Here is a 21193-nt window from a genome sequence, read left to right as displayed (position 1 = left end):
CTGAAGTAACACACCGTGTGATTTTCTATTCATAATAGGGCTTAACTCATTACAACCACCGTTTTTGCTAGAACGTTTAAGAAGCTTTATTGACTCTGTGGCAAAATGCTATAAAGCTGCTAAGTATCCTTAAATCCTAAAAATGTTTTAATGATAAAGTAGATCAGCTCAGCACAGAAAGCTTTAAATCAATCACGCAGTGGAACATTTTATCTTTTGTAGTTAAATCTTCGCTTCTCCTAAGGCCCCTATTTGTCCCAGTCTCTGTTACTTCTGTTTCATAAACTGCCTATTACCTACAGTATTTTTATGTATATGTGTTTGGGTAATAAAAAAAAAGTCTGGTTTGTGTTTTGAGCAATAGGATAGTCATATTTATTTGGCTTAAAGGATTACTTCAACCACCATGACTACTTCTGCTTTTAGCAGTGGTCATGGTGGTTGGAGACTGAAACATTGCACATACTGAGATATTTGCACCTTGTGCCGGAGGGGGGGGGGCGGGGAAGGAGAGTTACACCCAAGAGACTTGTGACTTTGACCAGATGTCAGTTCTGTGTCTTCATTGTGCCGTGCACGCTGGCAACGGATGTTATTTTAACGTTTCTTGCAGGGTGACCTAAACAATAATGCCCAACAGGACACTCGGGCCAAAAAAAAAAAAACTGGTGAAGGAGCAATCCTTTAAGAGTACTAAACTGTAGAAACACCCAATTTATTAGTAAAATGCCAGACGCAAGAATATTTGTATGGCTGGTGCAACCATTTGGTAAATTCACTTAGAATAGATAAGGGGGTAGTCATTCATACTAATAAACATATTTGGAACTGTTATATTCTGGTTTTATATGGAATTTTAAAAGAATAGTACTAATAAATTATATTTAAACCATGACAAGAAAACACATTACAGATAGAAGTTCAATATATAAAAAACAGTCTTAATTACTAGAGTAAAAATTGCCTGGAATTCAAAGTGAATTTAAATAGAATTATCATATTCAAGGCCAAAGTAACTGAATTGGAAAAACATCTCCAAGTCAGCTATCCTGCCAGCTCAGATACTTTGGCCTGAATTTGAAATCACTTTGAATTCCCAACTCACTTTAGTAAATAAACCTGAATATGTACACTATGAAATTAAGAAGATTCTTCAGAAAGACTGTTTCTCTCTGACCAACAGTCTGTACTCATTGTTCGTGTATTGCCTTCCATATCATCATAGACATTTACAGGGGTATCCACTCAAGTGAGAATTCAGAGTAAATTTTAAGTGAACTTCAAATTTAAGGTTGAAATAGCCAAGCTGGAGAAAGTCTCTAAGTCGTCTATGCTGTCATTGCAGCTAATTAGGCCTTAAATGTGAAATTTGAATTCAAACTTTAATGATCAGCCCTGTTACCCACCCACAAGCTATCAATTAACAGGTATGCCAAATCTCATCACTTATTAATATAACTTTTTCACTTCGGTTTTACTTTTCCATTTCAATGTTGTTCCTGTAGGTTCAAGGGGTGTCACAAATGAACAAATAATGATATTATAGATGTTTTCACTGTGTCTGGGTACATACAGAACTTAATATCATTTGAAATTAACAAACAATGCAACAATGCATTTCAAGAAATGAACTAATTCCTTTAAAGAAAAATCTTTAATGAAACAGAAAGTTAGATTGTAGCAGAAAATAACACTCACTCGACCCTTCCTATATTACATCACGTTTGGATCCTTAACTTTACTGTATTGGCATGTGTTCATGGCATAAAAAGTATCCAAAAATTAAATGACATCACCAAATCTAAAATAAAAACCGCATACTCAATTTGTATTAAATATAAAAAAATATATAATTATCAAATAGATAAGTTGGAATTTTAAGAATATACTTTGTTAAACCACAGCATTCTATGTTACTACTAAGCTTCCATATGCAGAAAAATAAACATGATGATATATAATAGCATCAATAGTAGAATTTATATTAAACAGAAAATTGTATAGATCGTAATTAACATTTTAACACGGCCAGCCAGGGTGTCTGACAGTTTGTGTATTTCAGCTATTTGCAATTGTCTCTTATTATTCTAAAGCCAGTTATGTCAAATTCAGATTCTGCTGGCAGAGCTTCATGGGAAATGTAGTTCACAATGTCTACAGTGCCAAGGGTAAGCCGACAAGCACAGGAAGCAAAGGGCAATATTCCAACCATATTTACTAAAGTGGAAAGTAGAACTGCAACAGATCTAACCACACAACCCAATGGAATCATAAAAGATCTGGACACACTTATAAAACCTTTTAAAGTGCGAAGCAGGAATATTTCCCAATTTTAGATGCAGAGGCCAAACATTTGGAAAATGTAAAATTATTTCCAAAAGTTTCTAGTTTTCAAAACCTCAATGCCAAAACTGGGCTTGACTACCAGGGAGTTAGGTTGCCACAATTTGTTAGCGTGTGCCTCCTGCCTTTATCACACTGTGGCTCTCCGGAGTAAAAAGACATCTCTTACCAGCTGGCTTCAGATCCAAGCACCCTCTCTGAGCTCCTCAGCCACAATAAATATTTAATCCACGCTTTAAAAACTTGCTGACAACCCCGAACGCAACCTTGCGTTACAATGTAACATGTCACTGTGCACAAAGATGCGACGGGCTGGGGAGTTGGGGCTAAATAACCCCTAAACTGCTGAGAGACTTCTGAAGTAGATACGTCTTGAAAAGAGAGAAATTATGGATACACTAAACTGACTTTTAGCACAAACGTATATAGCAGGGATAGGCAACCTTTGGCACTCCAGATGTTGTGGACTACATCCCCCCATAATGCTCTTGCACCCATAATGCTGGCAAAGCATCATGGGAGGTGTAGTAAAAAACATCTGTAGTGCTGAAGGTTGCCTATGCCTGTTTTATAGGCTTGAGACTTTGGGGAATAAGTCATTCGACGTTATCAGAATGTAAGAAACATGTGAAGGAATGGACTTATTAAGGGAAATATGCCGCCAAAAATACGTTAAGATCTCTGTCACTGACATTGAGCAATATCATTTCTGCTATTATAATGTGTTTATTTTTGTTTAGTTTAAAATACCGATCCAGCAAACTGGCTGCAGCCATCTTAGAAAACCATCAAGTACTAAATTGTCAACGTTAACATTCCATTGTCTATGGCTATGTACCAGGTATACAAAAACATTTATGAGATATGGGGGCTTTATATTTTGCTCAGGCTCTTTGTGTGGAACTATAATGGTGAACCATGTATTATGTGAAAATATTCCCATCAAGGGATTCTGGAGACTTCACCATAAACCGTGAGACCAAGAGTCAAGTGCTTTATAAATGTCACCAGAACCTTGAGATGGCATATTTACTCTAATACACTTTTTCACATTATGTATATTTTATTTTACATGATATTTTAAGGATTGGGTTAGTGTTGATGTAACTGTTAAGGTAGTGGAGAAGGATCAGTAATGTTTACAGTACTGTAGAGGGTAATATCAAGTGATAAAGTAAGTGAAGCGCAGGGGTTAATGTTTAGTGATAGTGTTATTATTTAGTATAGTGTGTTAGGGCGTGTAGGAGTTAAGAGTAGAACTATATTGTAAGGGCAGTATGTAGACATACGGTAAATGTCCCTTTGCTCCTTAAGATTATTGGGAATTACAGTCTTGGAAGAGAGTGTAACTGTACATGTATGTCTTTATCAAGGCAAAAACAGGGGCTATTCTGTGGCAGGATGCTAAATAAGAAGCAATCACAATGGAAACCAAGCTGTCTCTCAACATTCAGCAGATCTCTACCTAAACGTTTAACATTAAAGATATTAAAGGACCACTATAGGCACCTAGACCACTTCAGCTCAATGATGTTGTCTGGGTGCCAGGTCCCCAGGTTTTAACCCTGCAGCTGTAAACATAGCAGTTTCAGAGAACTGCTATGTTTACAATAGGGTTAATCCAGTCTCTAGTGGCTGTCTCATTGAAAATCAGAAGAAAATCAGAAGAAAATCAGAGAAGACACTGATGTCTATAGGAAAGCATTGAGTAATGCTTCCCTATGGACTGATTGAATGCGCGCGTGGCTCTTGCCGCGCATGCGCATTCAAAGCTGACGTCGGGAGAGGGAGGAGAGTTCCCCAGCACCAAGGGAGCCCGGCGCTGGAGAAAGATAAGTGTTAAACCCCTTCAGCCTGGCGGGAGGGGGGCCACGAGGGGGGTGGGGGGTGGAACCTAAAGACCCTATAGTGCTAGGAAAACAAGCTTGTTTTCCTGGCACTATAGTGGTCCTTTAATAAAGGGTTTAAGAGATCAGTATACAATTCAAGGAGGCAGTAAATTAGAGATCACTAAAAAATAATTTGTAATTTATAAAGTTCTTGCAAGGATTTAACAACCATCTAGAATACAAAGGGGAATTCAACAAAATTCTAGAATATTTGCAATATGCAAGGTACAATTTAAAGGATAACTGCTCAGGAAGATATGAGACTATCTAATGTTAACCCTGGTTTTCTTTGACACTTTCATTATAAAACTACTATCAGTGTCTGACAACAACAAAAATCAATACTACTGTCTATAGAAAGATACAGCTTCCTTCTAACCTGACTGACAGCAATGTGGCGCAAATCAGTTCTAGTACAGTAGTTTTATTCTTAAATGCTGTTTTAAAGAAAATTAAAAATATATAAGCACCATAACCACTAGAGCTTATTGTAGGGTTAATGGTGCAAAACATATTTTGGGGCAGTCCCTCTGTATTTGAGTGGTTTGGTAAAGCAGGACTCACCTGATACCAAAAACCCTTCCCCTATACCGCAACCAAAATATTGTGAAAATGTAAGTGGCTTATTATTCGTACAAGGGTTGCGTACTGTTTTCTGTTGAGCCATGGCTTTTGACGAACCTGGTTTTAAAAAAAAATCAGATGCTACTGCACCGAAAGACTACTTGCACTATAATCATTACCAGCAAACTGTAATGGTAGAGAGTCTCTAGTCAGACACACTTAGCCAACATGCAGCCAGTACAATTTAATTTGGCACACAAGTTAAAAGGAACTCTTAATTTGCGTTAGTAGATGACATTGAGTATTGAATTTGGAAGTGCCAAATCCTCATACTTTATTAGTGATGGATTAGGCAGAATTACATTTTAGTATAAAAATGTGTAAAGGTAAATTGTTGGAATATTCCTGTATCAGCTATTGTGTTTAACTATGGTGATAATGGCATTGCCAAAATAACTATGGGTGTAACCTACCGATTTAGATGTTGAAATCTGCCCTCCTTTGGATAAACACTGATTTCGCCATGTTCTACCTGTCAAATAAAACAACTGTTGTAACCTACCGTATACAACACTTGAGACATTTGTAAATCTCTCGAATCAGCAGATCTGCAGAGCCCAGTCTGGAATTTCACAACTTAGCAAAATTACATTTTAACCAAAGTGATAAATAGTGAGTAACGTACCAGTAAGTCTGTAGAAGTGATTCTGGTTGTGAACACCCGATAAAAATATTAATCTGTGGGTGCATTATATCCAAGGAATGTCACCCGATGTTAGAGCTACTAGACTTGGAGATTTGTTTCATTCCAAAAATGCAATTCATCTAAACAGAGACGTAACTAGAAACCATGGGGCCCCGGTGCGAAAATTGCCCTGGGGTTCCCCCCTATATGTCTCCCCCCTCACCCCATACATCCCCACCCCCCACATGTCCTCGCCCCCCCACATATGCAGACACACACATGACACACACACTGTTATGTAGACACACACATACATACACACACATACAAACACACATACATACAGACACACAAACACACACATACATACAGACGCACATACACACACATAGAAACACACACACATACACAGAGACCCATACATACAGACACACATACATACATAAAGACAGACATACATACACACAGACATGTAGACACACACACATACATACAAACAAACACAGACACATACACACATACATACAGAGACACATACATACAGACACACACACATAGAGACACATACACACAGACACATTTAGACACACACACATACACAGAGACACATACACACAGACAGACACACGCACATTCAGACACACACACAGACGTTGGAGGGCACCTGGTCGCAGGGGTCCACAGGGTGGCTGGGCCCCCTGGAGTGATGGGCCCGGCTGCAGCTGGGACCCCTGCGACAGCGGTAGTTCCGTCACAGCATCTAAATGTGGGCAAATCGGGTGATTGTCCAAATTCCTGCTTTCCAAACCGCCATATAGACTCAAGAAATAAACGACTCGTACACTGGACAAGCATCTTCGTTTGATCTGTGACTCAGAGCTCTATCCATGGTGCCAAAAAAAGAGCTGATTGAAGGGAAATAATTATTGATTGTTAGGGGACAGCCATTAAATATTGATCTTATTCACAGATAGAAACTTAGAAACATAGAAACATAGAATGTGACGGCAGATAAGAACCATTCGGCCCATCTAGTCTGCCCAATAAGTGAGAAGTGAGCAATATAACGAAAACTAAAGGAGCAGTAAAAACTATTTGTATATATAGATTTTAAATGTATAAACATATATTATTTGAAAACAGATTTATTACTGCCCCTGTTATTGTTCCTATACTGGTTACTTTTTGTCACTTGATTTGTGAAACCAGAATGTGAGAAAATGCTCCTATCAATGTACTGCAAAACATATGCATAATATTTGGCACACACTGATTGGGCAATTAGCCTGTCGCTTTGATTGGTCTTATTTGTCTGATTTTCCCAAATATTTTTCAGAGGATGAAATTCTGCTAAGTCGAACCAACACATGGACGAAATCCTTAAAAATGGTTTATTTTTGCCAAGTGGTTAACATTTGCATTACAAGGCTCTCCTGGCATATCCTGGCATTCAGTGCAAATTAAGTGTCATGATTCCATGCACACATAGTGCATTATGGGAAAAGATTGCCCACATACATATCTTTGAAGGGCATCAGGGGACGGTGAAGGGACTGATCACCAGGAAGATGGCTGCCCCAATCTGTTTTGTACTTGTACACTGCACCCCAGTACCAGATTTAATGGATAAGATAAAATAAATCAATAACCAACAAAATGTGATATTTACATTTAGTTTTTTATTAAAGTGATAATTGTTGGTAATTCACTGAATTAAAGGTGAATTTTGAATTGCAGACCAAAAGTAGCCATATTGGAAAAATTCTTCAAGTCACATACGTATCCAGTTCAGCTATTTTTGCCTAAAATATGTAATTCACATTGAATTCACATTAAATTGAATAAACCGGTAGCACAATTTAGATACCATCTAACTCCAGTGTCCACAGAATTGGGACGCCTGTGGGAGGGTGTAAAGGGGGAGGACCATTGATGCGATTCCATCACTGGTTCATCCCCAAAGGGAGTAGATCCAGACAGTAAGGGACAGACCCTTTACTGTTAGGTCAGACTAGTTTGGACTCACCCCACGCTACCAGCCCACTGAGGTCATTACTCTTTCAGTGCTCCCTTCAGGGTCCTAGTGCTGTAACCAATACACAAGTGTGTCTAATTATGCGCTCGCACTATGCTTGGCGGGGAGAGTTCCCTGGTGTCCCCAAAAGCGGGTTTGGACAGCGGTACTATCCCACCAAAATTGGGACGGCTAGAAGACATGCATGTGTAGACTCGTGTAATATAAACGTATTAATGGGATAATTCTAATTATTCTTAGAAACAGTGTAACTCTTTGTCCCAAACGGTTTCTGAAAGGGTTAACCATTCAGCGCTAAGTGTATATCAAAGTGTCACTGTTTCCAGGATAATTCTTAGCATGCTGCCTAGCGATACGCTGTGCTAATTGTTTGACAATGTGCCAGTAAGAAAAACCCTAAAACCGTGGAAAGAGACTGATCTTTGAAACCTAAATTCAACAATTGAATTGATTGATTTAGATCCGTGTAGATACTGGGTCACACCTTAGGAGAGGCAGATCCTGTCACTTTCAAGGTTGTTACATAAATATATCGCTGAAATGAGCCACTAGACTTACTGGTTACAGGACAGCTGAGTATACTGTATCTAACTGATAATAACAGCTGTGGTAGGGGCTCATTGTTGCAGTAAGCAATAAGCAGAGAGCACGTGCAGGTGTTGCCACATTCCACACATTTTACAGTCATTAACCTATATTAACCCATTAAGTGTCGCAGAAACCGTGTTAGCAAACCCTTGCTTAACTGTGTATCAGTGTAGATGATAAAGGCTGCATACTATGGGCCTTGATAAGGAATTTTTGTATTATCAACATAGACTGTTAATAATATTGCCAGCAACAGATATACTTTAATTCAGTACCTCTTTAGTTATGCATGGGGTACTATAGCCTGTGGGGTCTCTGCATTTTTTGGAGGAAAAAGTAAATGGAAACATACTTAGCATTAGCTCTCCCTCCTTGGTGCTGCCATACCTCTGAAGATGACATTTCCACTTATGGTCCGGTGGCCGTGGAGTGCAGTGGAAGGTAGATATTTTTACCTGAAGCTGTCGCACACTGGTGTCTACATTCTCTTCCAGTGAAGCAGGGCCGGATTAAGAGCCCAGTGGGCCTGGTGCTGATAATTATGATGGGCCTAATTACAAAATCTTATTGACCAAAAACACTAAAACAGTCCTACCTCCTAAGCGTCATGTATCTGATGGAGATGGTGCTGGAGGGAAACTCATAGGATGCAACTATGAGAAAACACAAACCCTTTGCTAATCTCATGCTTTCATCTTTCAAGTAAACCCATACCCCCTAACAGCAGTGTCCAGTAAAGCAGGAAGTCTATGGATGCGGTAAAAGGGTGGGCCACTGACACAAATCACATAACCAGAATGGCCGAAAGGGCGAACATACACAAAAAGGGTGCATGTCTGTGTCCCCATGTCTCCCAGTCCCTTAGTGTCTGTGTCCCCATGTCTCCCAGTGTCACTAGGACACTAAGGGACATTGAGAGACATTGGGACACTGGAGACATGGGGACACAGATACTAGGGAACACTGGGAGACCTGGGGACACAGGGTGACAGACACGAGGGGACACTGGGAGACATGGGGCACTGAGACACTGTGATATATGTAGGGGGCACTGGAGACTTGATAAAGACCTGGTTACAGGTCAAAATGTTGCAGTGTCCAATAAACCTGCCTAAAGCTATCACAGTGAGTGCCTGAGATTTTGTTTATTTTATACTAGGGGACACTGAGACACTACGGGCACTGAGAGACATCGGGCACTGAGAGACATGGGGCACTGAGACACTCTGATACACAGGTGACACTGATACCTCGGGGACATTGGAGACTTGATAAAGAACTGGGTACAGGTCGAAACGTTGCGGTGTCCAATAAACCTGCCTAAATCTATTACAGTGAGTGCCTGAGATTTTTTCTTTTATACTAGGGGACACTGAGACACTAGGAGACATGGGGACATTGGGAGACTAGGGGACTTTGGGAGACTAGGAAACACTAGGGACACTGGCACACTACAGACACTGAGAGACACCAGGGACACATGGGGATACTGAGATACTAGGGACACTGGCTGGGAGACGTGGGGACACTGGGAGTGCCCCATGTCTCCTAGGTCTCAAAGTCGCCCAGTGTCCCCATGTCTCCCTGTGTCCCCCAGTGTTTCCATGTCTCTCATTGTCCCCTAGTGTCTCAGTGTCCCCATGTCACCCAGTGTCCCCTAATGTTTGTATCCCCATGTCTTCCAGTGTCCCTTAGAGTCTGTGTCCCCATGTCTCCCAATGTCACTAGGACACTAGGGGACACTTAGAGACATGGGGACACATGGGAACACTGGGAGACATGGGGCCACTGAGACACTAGGGACAGTGGCTGGGAGACATGGGGACACAGACAAGTGGCCACTGCGAGACATGGGGCCACTGTGTCCCTAGTGTCTCAGGGTCCCCATGTTCCCCAGTGTCCCAATGTCTCAGCATCCTCATGTCTCGGAGCTGCTGTCTGGACTCTTTGTGCAGAGCTGCTCCCCCGCGGATCAGAGAATAGAGAGAGGCAGGGAGGTAGATGCCGTAACTTCTTATCACTGCCTCTATCCACACAAACAGCGACCCCTACTGGCCGGCGCTGGTACTGCAGAATAATCTCTGTTTATACTGAGACAGACATTTGTATTGCCGGTATTACTGCAATACCGGCACCGGCTAGGCAGCCTCAAATACCTGAGAAATACTTCTGAGAAATACCTGGCAACCCTAAGAAATACATGAGAAATACCTGGCAACCCTAAGCGTAGTGTGTAAAAAATGTTTTAAAAAAAATGTTTTTTTGTTTTTTTTAATCAATGGGCCTATTCCATGGGCCTGGGCCTGGGCCTGGAGCTGCAGCTCCATCAGCCCCTATGTTAATCCGGCCCTGCAGAGAACCCTCTTCCGCTCCTGGATCTTCATCTGTCAGTAGCCGCGTCAGTGCTGTACTCTTGACATGTGCAAGAGTCCAATGTTGAGGTCTATGGAAGATCCAGCAAGAGACCGAGGTAGCCTACATAGATCACATCTCCCGACGAGCAAGACAATGCATAAATCCCACAGATGTCTCTTGTGAGGACTAATGGGATTGGTCAAAAGATGAGTGCAGAGTTTCGTCTTAGGACAACCTCAGGCTTTACCATAAGACATACTTTTAATTCTATTCTAATGTAGTCAGCCTGCATATTTTTTACGTTGAATGCACATAGTAGGAGAAGGATGCCTCATAAGACATTTTGAGTGATGGCTGATTGCACATGGCAAGGTAAACTAGTAGATGATACACTAGTAGATGACTAAACAAAAATGTATCTCATGTATATAATCAATGTGTGTTATAATTTCATTGAAATTGCAATACATTATATACATTCTATATTTATGAAAACTCAAAATTCCTGAATAAAGCTACAAGTCAGAGAGGATTAATAAAGACCTTTAACATGCACAAATCAAGGAGAAAAAGAGTTATTTAGCACATTAACGTAGTAAAATACACTTGTACTCTTTACAAAATCCACTAATGTGAGATTGACTCCTTGAAATAATCTGTTATACTGAACAACCTGCCATGATTCGAGATTTCTTCAGACCGTTACAGGAATTTAAAAGGGACAGACTAAGCACAAAAATCATGTCATCTTAATGAAGTGATTTTTAAAGGCAGGGATTATGAAAAACTGCACTGCTTTCATTTATTCCATTTCAACACTTCTAATGGCTGTCAACCAGCTAGCCACAAAGGCCTTCATATTAAAATAGAATCGATAATGGAATCTCTTTTACATTCAGCATCAGCTGACACTGGACACTAGGTGTGTGCGATCACTGGATTCAATAGCGTTAGAAATCCTGGAAAGTGACTCAAAAATATATATCATATTGTAAAAATTATTAAACAACTCAATGATAATAAATACAAAAATAAAAAGTCCTGCGCTCACTCTCATCACTTCTGGGCGGCAGCAACGACCACAGTACATATCAGCTCCAATACATATAGTAAAAACCAAAGAATAAAAGTTACCCGAGCTTTCTTCTTAATCCCTATGTATATTTAAACAAATGGAGGTCATTTAGTTACTCCAATGGCCACTGGAGGGAATGCTCAACGTCAAGGCAGACCCCCCTTGACGGGTCCTACTTTGACCCTTCACCTTGCTTCATGGAGCTTCTGGCAAAGATATTTCTAATGATACAGAAAGGGGTATTTTTTATATACACCCCTATATGCTTATTAACCCTTAATAGGGAACACATGGGATGGGCAGCAGCATTGTAACCTAGCTGGTAGTGAGCGCAGGACTTTTTCTTTTTGTATTTGTATTCACTTTTTGTATCACACAGCTTTGTTACAATGCTGCCGCCCATCCCATGTGTTCCCTATTAAGGGTTAATAAGTATATAGGGTTGTATAAAAAAAAAATTTGAGGTATCTTTGAAGGGTCAGTGTAGGACCCGCTTAGGGGTGTCTGCCTTGACGTTGGGCATTCCCGGGCATTCCCTCTAATGGCCATTGGAGTAACTAAATGACCTCCATTTGTTTAAATATACATATAGATTAAGGAGAGAGTGCAGGTAACTTAACTCAATGATAATGCTTACATTCTTTGTTATTCAAAAACCTGCAGATTGCATCAACTAGTGAAATAGCCAATCATCCTAGCGGTGGAGAAAAGCGCTGTTGCTTAAAAACAAAACCCTAATTAACCTTAACCCTTCTACAGTCATCTAAGCAATCTTCCATAACCATATTAACACTATTAATATTTAAATGTCTGTCATTTTACCTTGATTTTACAGTAAACTAACTCACCAAACCTTGAGAATTATTTTGTTTGTCTTAAATATAAACAGATTTGGAATTAAGCCCTTTTATAATTATTTTCAATGTATATATTAGTGATTCAAGTGTTGTTATTGTCAAGAGATGATTTCACTTCTATTTCTTACCCTGAAGCCAAATAAAACCATTTACATTTGCAGAAATATAATATCTTATATAATATCTTTCATGGCTAATTCCACAAAAATAATAATAATAAATGATTTTACGTATTATAACTTGTGATTATAACATGTAGGTATTTTGCCCAGATAATTTCTAAACAAAGGGTACAAACCAAAGCTTTGAATACAGACTAGACTAGAGGCACGGGATACAAAATCCACAAGAACGGGGGGGCGCGGCCGGGCCGCCGAGCAGAGCGGCAGCCATCCGCGCTAGCTCCTATCTTAAACGGCATAAAAGCTGTGAAAAAGCCCAAAAAGCCAAAAAAACTATAGGAAATATTACCTTTTACGAGCACCAGGAGCCGGGGCAGCATATGAGAAGAGCCCAAGCGATGTACAAGCAGCCGCTCCACACGCTGCAACCATGAAGCCTGAATGACCGACAAAAAGCCTACACACATGTGGAGGCGGCGGAGCTTGTGAGGCAAAGGAGGGAGAGAGATGGGCACCGGCCCGGTCCCGCTCCCCCCCCCCCCCGGCCGGTGGAGGTAATCCCGGCCCATGAGTCAGACCTTCAGAGGCTGGGGGCGAAGGGCCGCACGGCGCGGGGCCCCTCCTCAACGAGGAACCAAGATGGCGGATGCACACACTCGGCTGACAGCCACGCTGGGTCACCTAGACCCCCAGGATACCGGATCCCAGAGAAGGACCACTCAAGGCGGAGACCTGCCTGGCAAGGAGCCAGTCTGGGCCCCAGGATTTGGTGGTGGTCCAGGGGCTGACGCCCCCAACTCTGCAAGCCCTGCGGCGCCGGGGTGTGCTGACCCCCGACGGACCGGTGGCTGGGGAGGCGCGCACTGGCGCCGAGCATGTGGCCGGAGAAGGGTGAGGCGTCAAAAGACTGGAGCTCCAACAGAGGTCCACAGGAGTTGGGGAGGTGCAGGGGACGGACTGCTCCCGACCCTGAGTGCCCACAACGCACGAAAGACTCTCTGGTGCACAGCGGGGGCAAGCCCTGGGTGGAACTGAGGGGGTCCGCTATATGTGGGACGCTGGGGGTCCCAAGCAGTGAGCAACCAGTTCAAGCGCAAAAGACCACCCGAGAAGCTATCTATCAAGGGATGAGGGATCCCCCCCACAGCGGAGCTAATCAACCACCTCCAGAGAAGGGACTCACCTTTTTTATTACTGACAAACTTGGATCACGTAACAATTACCTTAACTTGTGGTTATAGCATTATTGCAGGTTTCTACCTGCCAGCCTCTAACTAAGCTGACCTGGTACATAGATATCAGCCAACTTATGAGCGTATAGTAGAAGGAGTATATCCCTTTCTTGCTTACCTAATAGCCGGATGGCTGCTTTATACAAAGGTTATATACATGGCTGCGCCTCAGCCTGGAAATACGTGCGTTATGTATTTTACATTAATTCACAGACACTCTGAGTAGACGCTTAAAGTGCCTATTCATACCTAAGCATACGTTACCTTCCGGGCCTTACTCTGATTATAATGCAGCGAGGTATTGCTGATAGATGAGTACGTGACCTCACAGAGTTAACTTAAAACCTAGCTACAGGCCTTATAAATTAGCATATTACCATGCCGCCTTGCCACATAGCCATGAGCAGGTCAGGCAGCTTATGATCTAAGCCGACGGCTACCGTTTCACAACGGAATACAGCTTAGTCAGCATGATTCATGGACGGATACTGTGCAGATTTGGGGAAGCATATACTACAGCTTAATTTACGTTAACCGCTCCTCTTCACATCAACGCCCTAAGTACATACAGGTTTAAGTTAGCAGTACAATTCTGTGTTCATAAAATGCCGTTAATTAAATCAAAACAAATAGCGCATTAGCTCAGTCTATACAGCTCATGTTGTAATGCATACAAGTGTATCCTTGCAAAGTTTAGGTACGCCTATATGTTTTGATCAATATGTCTCTGCACAGGCGATAATCTGCATTTATCCTTACACGCTAACAATTAAGCCTCTACGTAGGCGACTGTTCACCTTAATGTTTGGTATAAACTACAAAAAAAACAACAAAGAAATATGCAGACAGTCTCAATATATAACTGAAACTCGCTGCATAAGCTGGAACAATATATATAGCGTGATAGATTCCAAATTTAGAACCTGGCTTTCAAAATCATATGGTCAGAGACCCCATTGAAACAAAGTATATACAAGTGATCCTGCAGTCCTATGCCAGCCCAGGATAGTATAGATAAGGAGATAGTTTAGTAAATATCCTCACTCCCTCTTAATAATAAGCTTTATTGTGATCTGCTATAGGGATAGGAGTATTAAGTAACTAAATCTCTATAATCAATACCTCCTAGGATATATCCTTGTCAAGCTAGAAAAATATATTGCAAAACAGAGAGAGACAGAGACTGAAATAGAAATACAAAATCAGTCAAAATCAGACTGATAATTATCATTTAAAAAGCCTCTCTCCCTGTAAAACTAGCTAGATAGGCATAGGAAAGAAAAAGAAAAAACGATAATAAATAAAGTTAAATTAAATAGTGATCATGGTGCTCCAACACCAGTGCCCAGTGCAGAAAAAACGCATTTCTATGTGAAACAATAAAAATATTCAAAACAAAATCCACAAGAGTGTACACAAATAGGAAGATAACTCACTTTGTTCAAGATTCTTCCTATAGAATTCTACTCCTCATTAATAACTTGGGATTAACCAAGTTACATACTTCAGGGAAAGTTCCAAATTAAAGAATCACTCCACATATAAAGTGCTTAATGTATATAGAGTATACCATTTAAATGCAAGTTTATAAAAGTGCAGATTTCATTGAGAAACAACATATAAAATATGTTTTGTTCTAATTACTTATTGTCTTGTTTTACCTATTGTGCAGCACTGCGGAATATGTTGGGACTACATAAACAACTGTAATTGTAATGATCACAAAACTATGATGAAAAGAATATAGCATTTCTAAACATAGAATACATTTATGTCAAGGCTGTCTCATTGTAAATAATATTGTATTAAAGGGACACTTTAAGCACCCAGACCACTTCAGCTCATTGAAGTAGTCTGGATGCTGTTTCTCTTTTTCACCTAATGCTGCACTGTAAAACATTGCAGTTCCAGAGAACTGGAAAGTCTACATTGCAGCTCTATGTCTGCCCCCAGTGGCGCTTCCGGAATCTAAACGGACTTTTGGTCCATTATTGGATGCTGGATGTCCTCACGGACCTCCAGCATCAGATTATCCCCATAGGAAAGCGTTGACTAATGCTTTCCTATGGGGAGGTCTAATGCATCCACGCACCCATTGCCGCGCATGCGCATTAGGTCTTTCCCGCCGGCTGACGTCAGCGGGGTTATCGAATGTACAGAGCCTCGAGCCCAGACTTTGTACGAGGACTCTGTACATCCCCGAAATTTGTTCTATGGGGTTTCTTGGCTTAGACCAGTCAATTCAAACTTCGTGCCTAAACCAAGCAACAACCAATCTGGTGAAAGGTGCTAAACCAGTTTGCACCAATCAGCGTTCAGGGAGGAAAGGAGTTTCGCCGCCCAATCAGGAGAAAGGGCACGAAACCCGTTTGAATGGGCGCTTCTTCTCCGATTGGTCACCTCTGCCCTGCAGCGACCAATCAGTGCTCCCTTGTGCCGACCTATCAGGAGAATGACGTGAACCCAGTTTGAATTGGTGCTCCTGCACGGACTTCCAGGTGGCCAGCGGGACCTCTGTGGCTGTGAAGTCGATTTACAGCTCCAGGGATTACGCTGGGGCTCGGGCCTCTCTCCGGTGGCTACCTCCACTTAGGTAGCCCCGGGGAGAGCAGTTTCTGGACAGCTACGAGCCTGGCCTCGTAGCTCGCAGGTAGGGGAAACAGTGATTATGGCTCGTTTAGGAGCAGGTGGGCGATCCGAACCACCAGTACCCCAAAAGTGTCCCCACCAACCTTAGGGACCCGTCCACGGAGTCCCGGTGCAAAGACAAGAGGGGATACAAATGCCCCCCCGGGTAGCGTTCGCCTATACAAAATGGCTGCCCCAGGGGAGCACTCATTAATCACTTCCCATGCAGTTTCACACTTATGTTGCAGGTGCGAACGTTCTGATTGATTGGTATGAACATACTAATGGGGTTCCGGGGGGTGGTCCACGTTCAGGAGACAAACGTGTTCCATTCGCATAAGCGCTCCCAAACGGTCAACAGGGCATATAACATAAAATATATAGAAATACATGGGGAAAACACACAAGTAAGCAGTGGGCATGGTACTCAGTGACGGCGATCCGTCACAGTATTAAACATTCTGAGTACTGCACTACTTATTGTAGTGATTAAGGTACTAAGAGGAGTAGTCACACCCATTTTCAAGACAAGAGAGCTATGCTGTATTGTAGTTATTTTGATTGCCATGTGTAATATTCACTGCAAACATACACATTGTAGAACACCTCCCAACATTTCAAATGGACAAAGAGAGGCATTGTTATATTAAAGGTTTTGGTGGGCAGTGTGACCATTAACGAGGCTGTTCTGAGAAATATTAGGTGACTTACCAATAATGTATGCAAATAAAATGCCATTTAGAACAAGAACATTGTATATCATTTACACAGACTGATTTCTAAATACATTTATTGTAGTTTAACGACTATCATTGCTGTGCAGTTCTGTTATATACGCAGACACAGTATCAATATGGAGCTCCTAGAAAGGAGGGACATTAAGACAGAAAAGAGGGGCATAGGGATTCGGACCAATAGAAACTGTTCCTCCTAAATAGTGACACTTGGCATATGTTGTAGCACTATATTTTCTGTTGCAAAATCAAGTGTTATATTAGGATTCCCATGTATACATTTTACCAATGGATATGTTACTCATGCCATTTAATGGCTTGCTGATGTATGCATTGCAGTGGTATCTGCGTGGGATAACACCAATGGCTGTTACTAAACATGAATTACACAGGTGTTAAAAAAAGGTAAAGAAGAGGGGTCATTTGCTTACAGAGAGAACATATTGGGATTCAAAGCGATCTGATATACGGTAACCAAAATATTGGCCAGCTGGGACATTTTATTTAGTTTACTTCCATGAATACCAGTATAATAGCAGAAGAAACAGGGCTTGCTCTGTTTATGCACTTTATAAATCCATACATTAGATAGGTGCATATATTTGTCTTCTTAAAGCCATAACTAATCTAAGAAACTTGTTTATCAAGAACTTGACATTTCATGTGACAAAGAAGGTTCATGACATAATCTAAAAAAAATGAGGAACAAAGTATTAAAGATGAACCCTCACTAACTCACTCACACAGGCAAAAGGATTATACTAAATTTGTTTAACCCCATTCACTGCTGCGCTATTTGAAAACAAAACAAAAATTAACATCAAAACTTTTTTGTGTGTTTTCAGGAAAATAGTGTCCGTTTTTAGTTTTCATGTCTGTTTACATAAGTACCATGTACTTTAATGACATAATGACAATATCCTTGTTTAACAGACAGGGACAAAGCTCGAAAGAGTTACAGAATAACAAACACAATTAGAATAGAATGGTATGGTTGCACACATCTTGCCCGATCTATACACGTTATTGGGAATGAAGGAGTTAATATAAGTAAATAAATTGTAAGAAGATATGAAGACATATGGTTCATGGAACTGGTTAGACTGCTCTGATTTATAGATATTAATGTTCTCCCCTATATTATGTGTATACTCTGTGTACTTTATCAGAGACAACTACACAAGCAATAAGATCTGGTGCATTGTAGGCCAGCGGCAGTACTTAAACTAAAGAGGAAAGATTGGGAGGAGATCCCCAGTGTAAAGTTTATGAGATAGGAGGCCAGGTAAGGCCTCAGAAGCAATTGGTGAGATGGTCTCTGAGGTGCTGTGTATGAGTTATCTCTCATATAAGCTCCTGGGCTTGCTTTATATCCTGCTACAATCTTTCAAACGCTTATAGGATTAACCCTTTCAAAGCCAGCAAACTGCCAAAATATTGAGAAAAAATATTGAGGGAAAAAAAGAGAGTTATGTATGTCCAATTGTGGAGCAAAATTTAGGAATATTTCATAGGTTTCCAAGGTGTACATTTCAGAATTGTGGTCCCCAACGACTCTTATATACCCTTGCATTGAGAATTTATTGAAGGTATATTTGCATTTTTTACCAGAAAAACACTTGTAAACCCATATCCTTACCCATGGACTTCAATAGGAAAGCTGCATTTCACTAGCCAGAAATGGATTTAAAATCCAGCCCAATTTCTGATTAGCAGGATGATGCAATGAAAGGCATGCCTCCCTCTCATCTGCGGCCCTGGAGGCTGGAGAATGAGGCAAACCCAGAGTCTCCAAGACAAACCAGTCAAGTCTCTTTGTGATCATCCAGTATTTGCATATTTCTTACCTGCACTGGTTCTGGGGTGAGTTGCACCACATGCTGGAGCCTCTCACTATGATGATGTCGTGACTCCTCTTCATACACAGCATCACGCTCATGCTGAGGAAGCCCCAGGAAGCGTCGAATGGTGCACAGATTCTCCCATAAAGTACGGTTTTCAGGACTGGGATTTTCCTTCCAGCGAAGTAGTTCACAGAGCCAGCCCTGCAGTTTAAGAAAGAAAATAATTTCACGATGCAATGCTGGAAAATGCATTTTAAGAATGAAACTTTTTTTTTTTTTTTTAAAACAAAATAGATAGTTCTTATCATGGAACCACCTTACAAACTCGGTGCCAAAATAGTACAATCAGAAAAATAAAAATTAAGAAAAAAACGAAATGTATAACTTTCAGTCTACAATAGTTTCTAACTCAACCATTTTTGTTAAATCTTGAAAACCGTTTACCAATGCAGAATATTCACTGTTTAGTAAATAAGTCCCTGAGTTATTTACAACAAAATTGCCTATTCCCGATATCTTTCTTACTTAAACTGCATGAAAAGGGTGAATAACTCAAACACATCCATTTGCCAGGAAGTATCATACCAGAACTGTGAACATGCAGTAGTCGGCCACGATCAGGCCAAGTTGATCTTGAATTTCTATATTAGTTATGTCATTTTTCATCACACTTCAATCTCTTAGTGTGCCAACACTATTAGTATCTAGCAATCACAAGCTGCAAACAGATAATCAGGCTGGAACCGAGTGTGATGATATCACTGTGATACATAGCATCATTCTTTCCAACTAAATACGGTAAATATTTTAAGAATGAGTAATCGCAATAGTAATAATGTTCAATCCAAGATTGAATGTGAATTATGGTGTATTCATAGGAGAATTGCTAAATTTAGGCCAAAGACAGACCTTGAATCCTAAAAGTCAACAGTCTTTTATTTTTCCAACTTTGTTTAACCCCTTAAGGACACATGACGTGTGTGACATGTCATGATTCCCTTTTATTCCAGAAGTTTGGTCCTTAAGGGGTTAAAGGGGTACTCCAAACCATCATAGCCACTACATCCTGGTGACATTTCCTTGTTCAAACTGTTTGGCCACTTTTCTGGTCCCGCCGGGTGCCAAGGATCCGATGATGGGCGCTCAACCAGCTTTAGGCTTTTGCATTACTCATTCATTGGCTGGGAGCATCAACTGAGGAACCCTCAGCGAATAAATGACCATCTGGGCATAGCAATAAGTGCAGAATGGACTTGTAACTTGTGTTTTTCAGCCTGGCTAATGACGCCCCAATGAAACTGCCCGAAGTGAAGTTACACCTCCAGCACCAAAGGTGCTAAACTAATTGTGTGCACCATTTCTTAGCGTAACGCTGCACTTACAAGCACCAAGCACCATGACCACTTCAAATCGCTGAAGTGTTCTTGGAGCTTGGAGTAACCATTTAAGTTTTTTTAATTAGATTTTTCGGTTTGTGGCAATTTAAAGTTAAACTGAATGCACCAGCAAGCATTTTTAAGAAGATTCTTTTATATTTTGTTAAAACGCTTATTACCCACATGCTGCCATCTTTGTGGTGTAATTTTGCACATGCAGTTTATTACCTCACTTTCACTACGATTGTTTTTCTTTTACGAGACAGGTAGATTTAATTTATTAAAAAATAAATAAAAAGAAATATGGAGTTCAAAAGGAGCAGAATGCTGTTTCAGCCATAATAAAAATAAAAATTAAGTTTATTGAAAAGAGTAATAAATAATAAATATATCATCATGTACCCCTTTATTACTCTATATTATAAAAAGTCAACCTTTTATAATATACCTAATGCATTTTTTTATAACGTTTGCACTTCTTAACAGACTACAAACAGAAATAAATGTAAGAGAAGGAGGTGGAATTTTTTGGCGCTTGTGTACTGGACGTATAGCAGCTGGAATTTCCCAAACCAGAGTCTCTTCTTTCTGGTGGAACGCTGGATGTGAGCAAGGAGATGCAGGGAAGCAGCGCTTGGTGATAATGGTTGTCAAATCCGAAGCAATGTGAGGAGTAAGCAAAAGGACGTAATATAGTGTAGTATATTATAAAAAGTTGAAAATGATAAATAAAACCAAATGCACTTACAATTTTCTGGAGCTAATTCTCAGCTCCAGATATATGCGCCTGGACGGTACAATCCCTGTCTGTGGGTATATAGGTGGTCTCTGTTTGTTATTAAGGTGTCTTCAGCAGATTGTAAAAG

General features: G+C 40.7%; 1 protein-coding gene across 2 annotated transcripts in view; it reads right to left on the bottom strand.

Moving 5' to 3' along the window:
* SATB2 (SATB homeobox 2) overlaps window positions 1-21193 on the bottom strand; it is a 136549-nt gene that overhangs the window by 14239 nt on the left and 101117 nt on the right. For both annotated transcript variants that reach the window (XM_063429879.1, XM_063429880.1), the window contains one exon: window positions 18955-19152. In XM_063429879.1, the coding sequence (XP_063285949.1) occupies window positions 18955-19152 (198 nt within the window). The remainder of the gene's footprint in view (window positions 1-18954; window positions 19153-21193) is intronic.

This window comes from Pelobates fuscus, chromosome 8 (genome assembly GCF_036172605.1).
Source record: "Pelobates fuscus isolate aPelFus1 chromosome 8, aPelFus1.pri, whole genome shotgun sequence".
In the NCBI taxonomy this organism is placed as follows: Eukaryota; Metazoa; Chordata; class Amphibia; order Anura; family Pelobatidae; genus Pelobates; species Pelobates fuscus.
The sequence above is the reverse complement of the archived record's forward strand: the minus strand, read 5'-3'. Positions and strand labels throughout refer to the sequence as shown.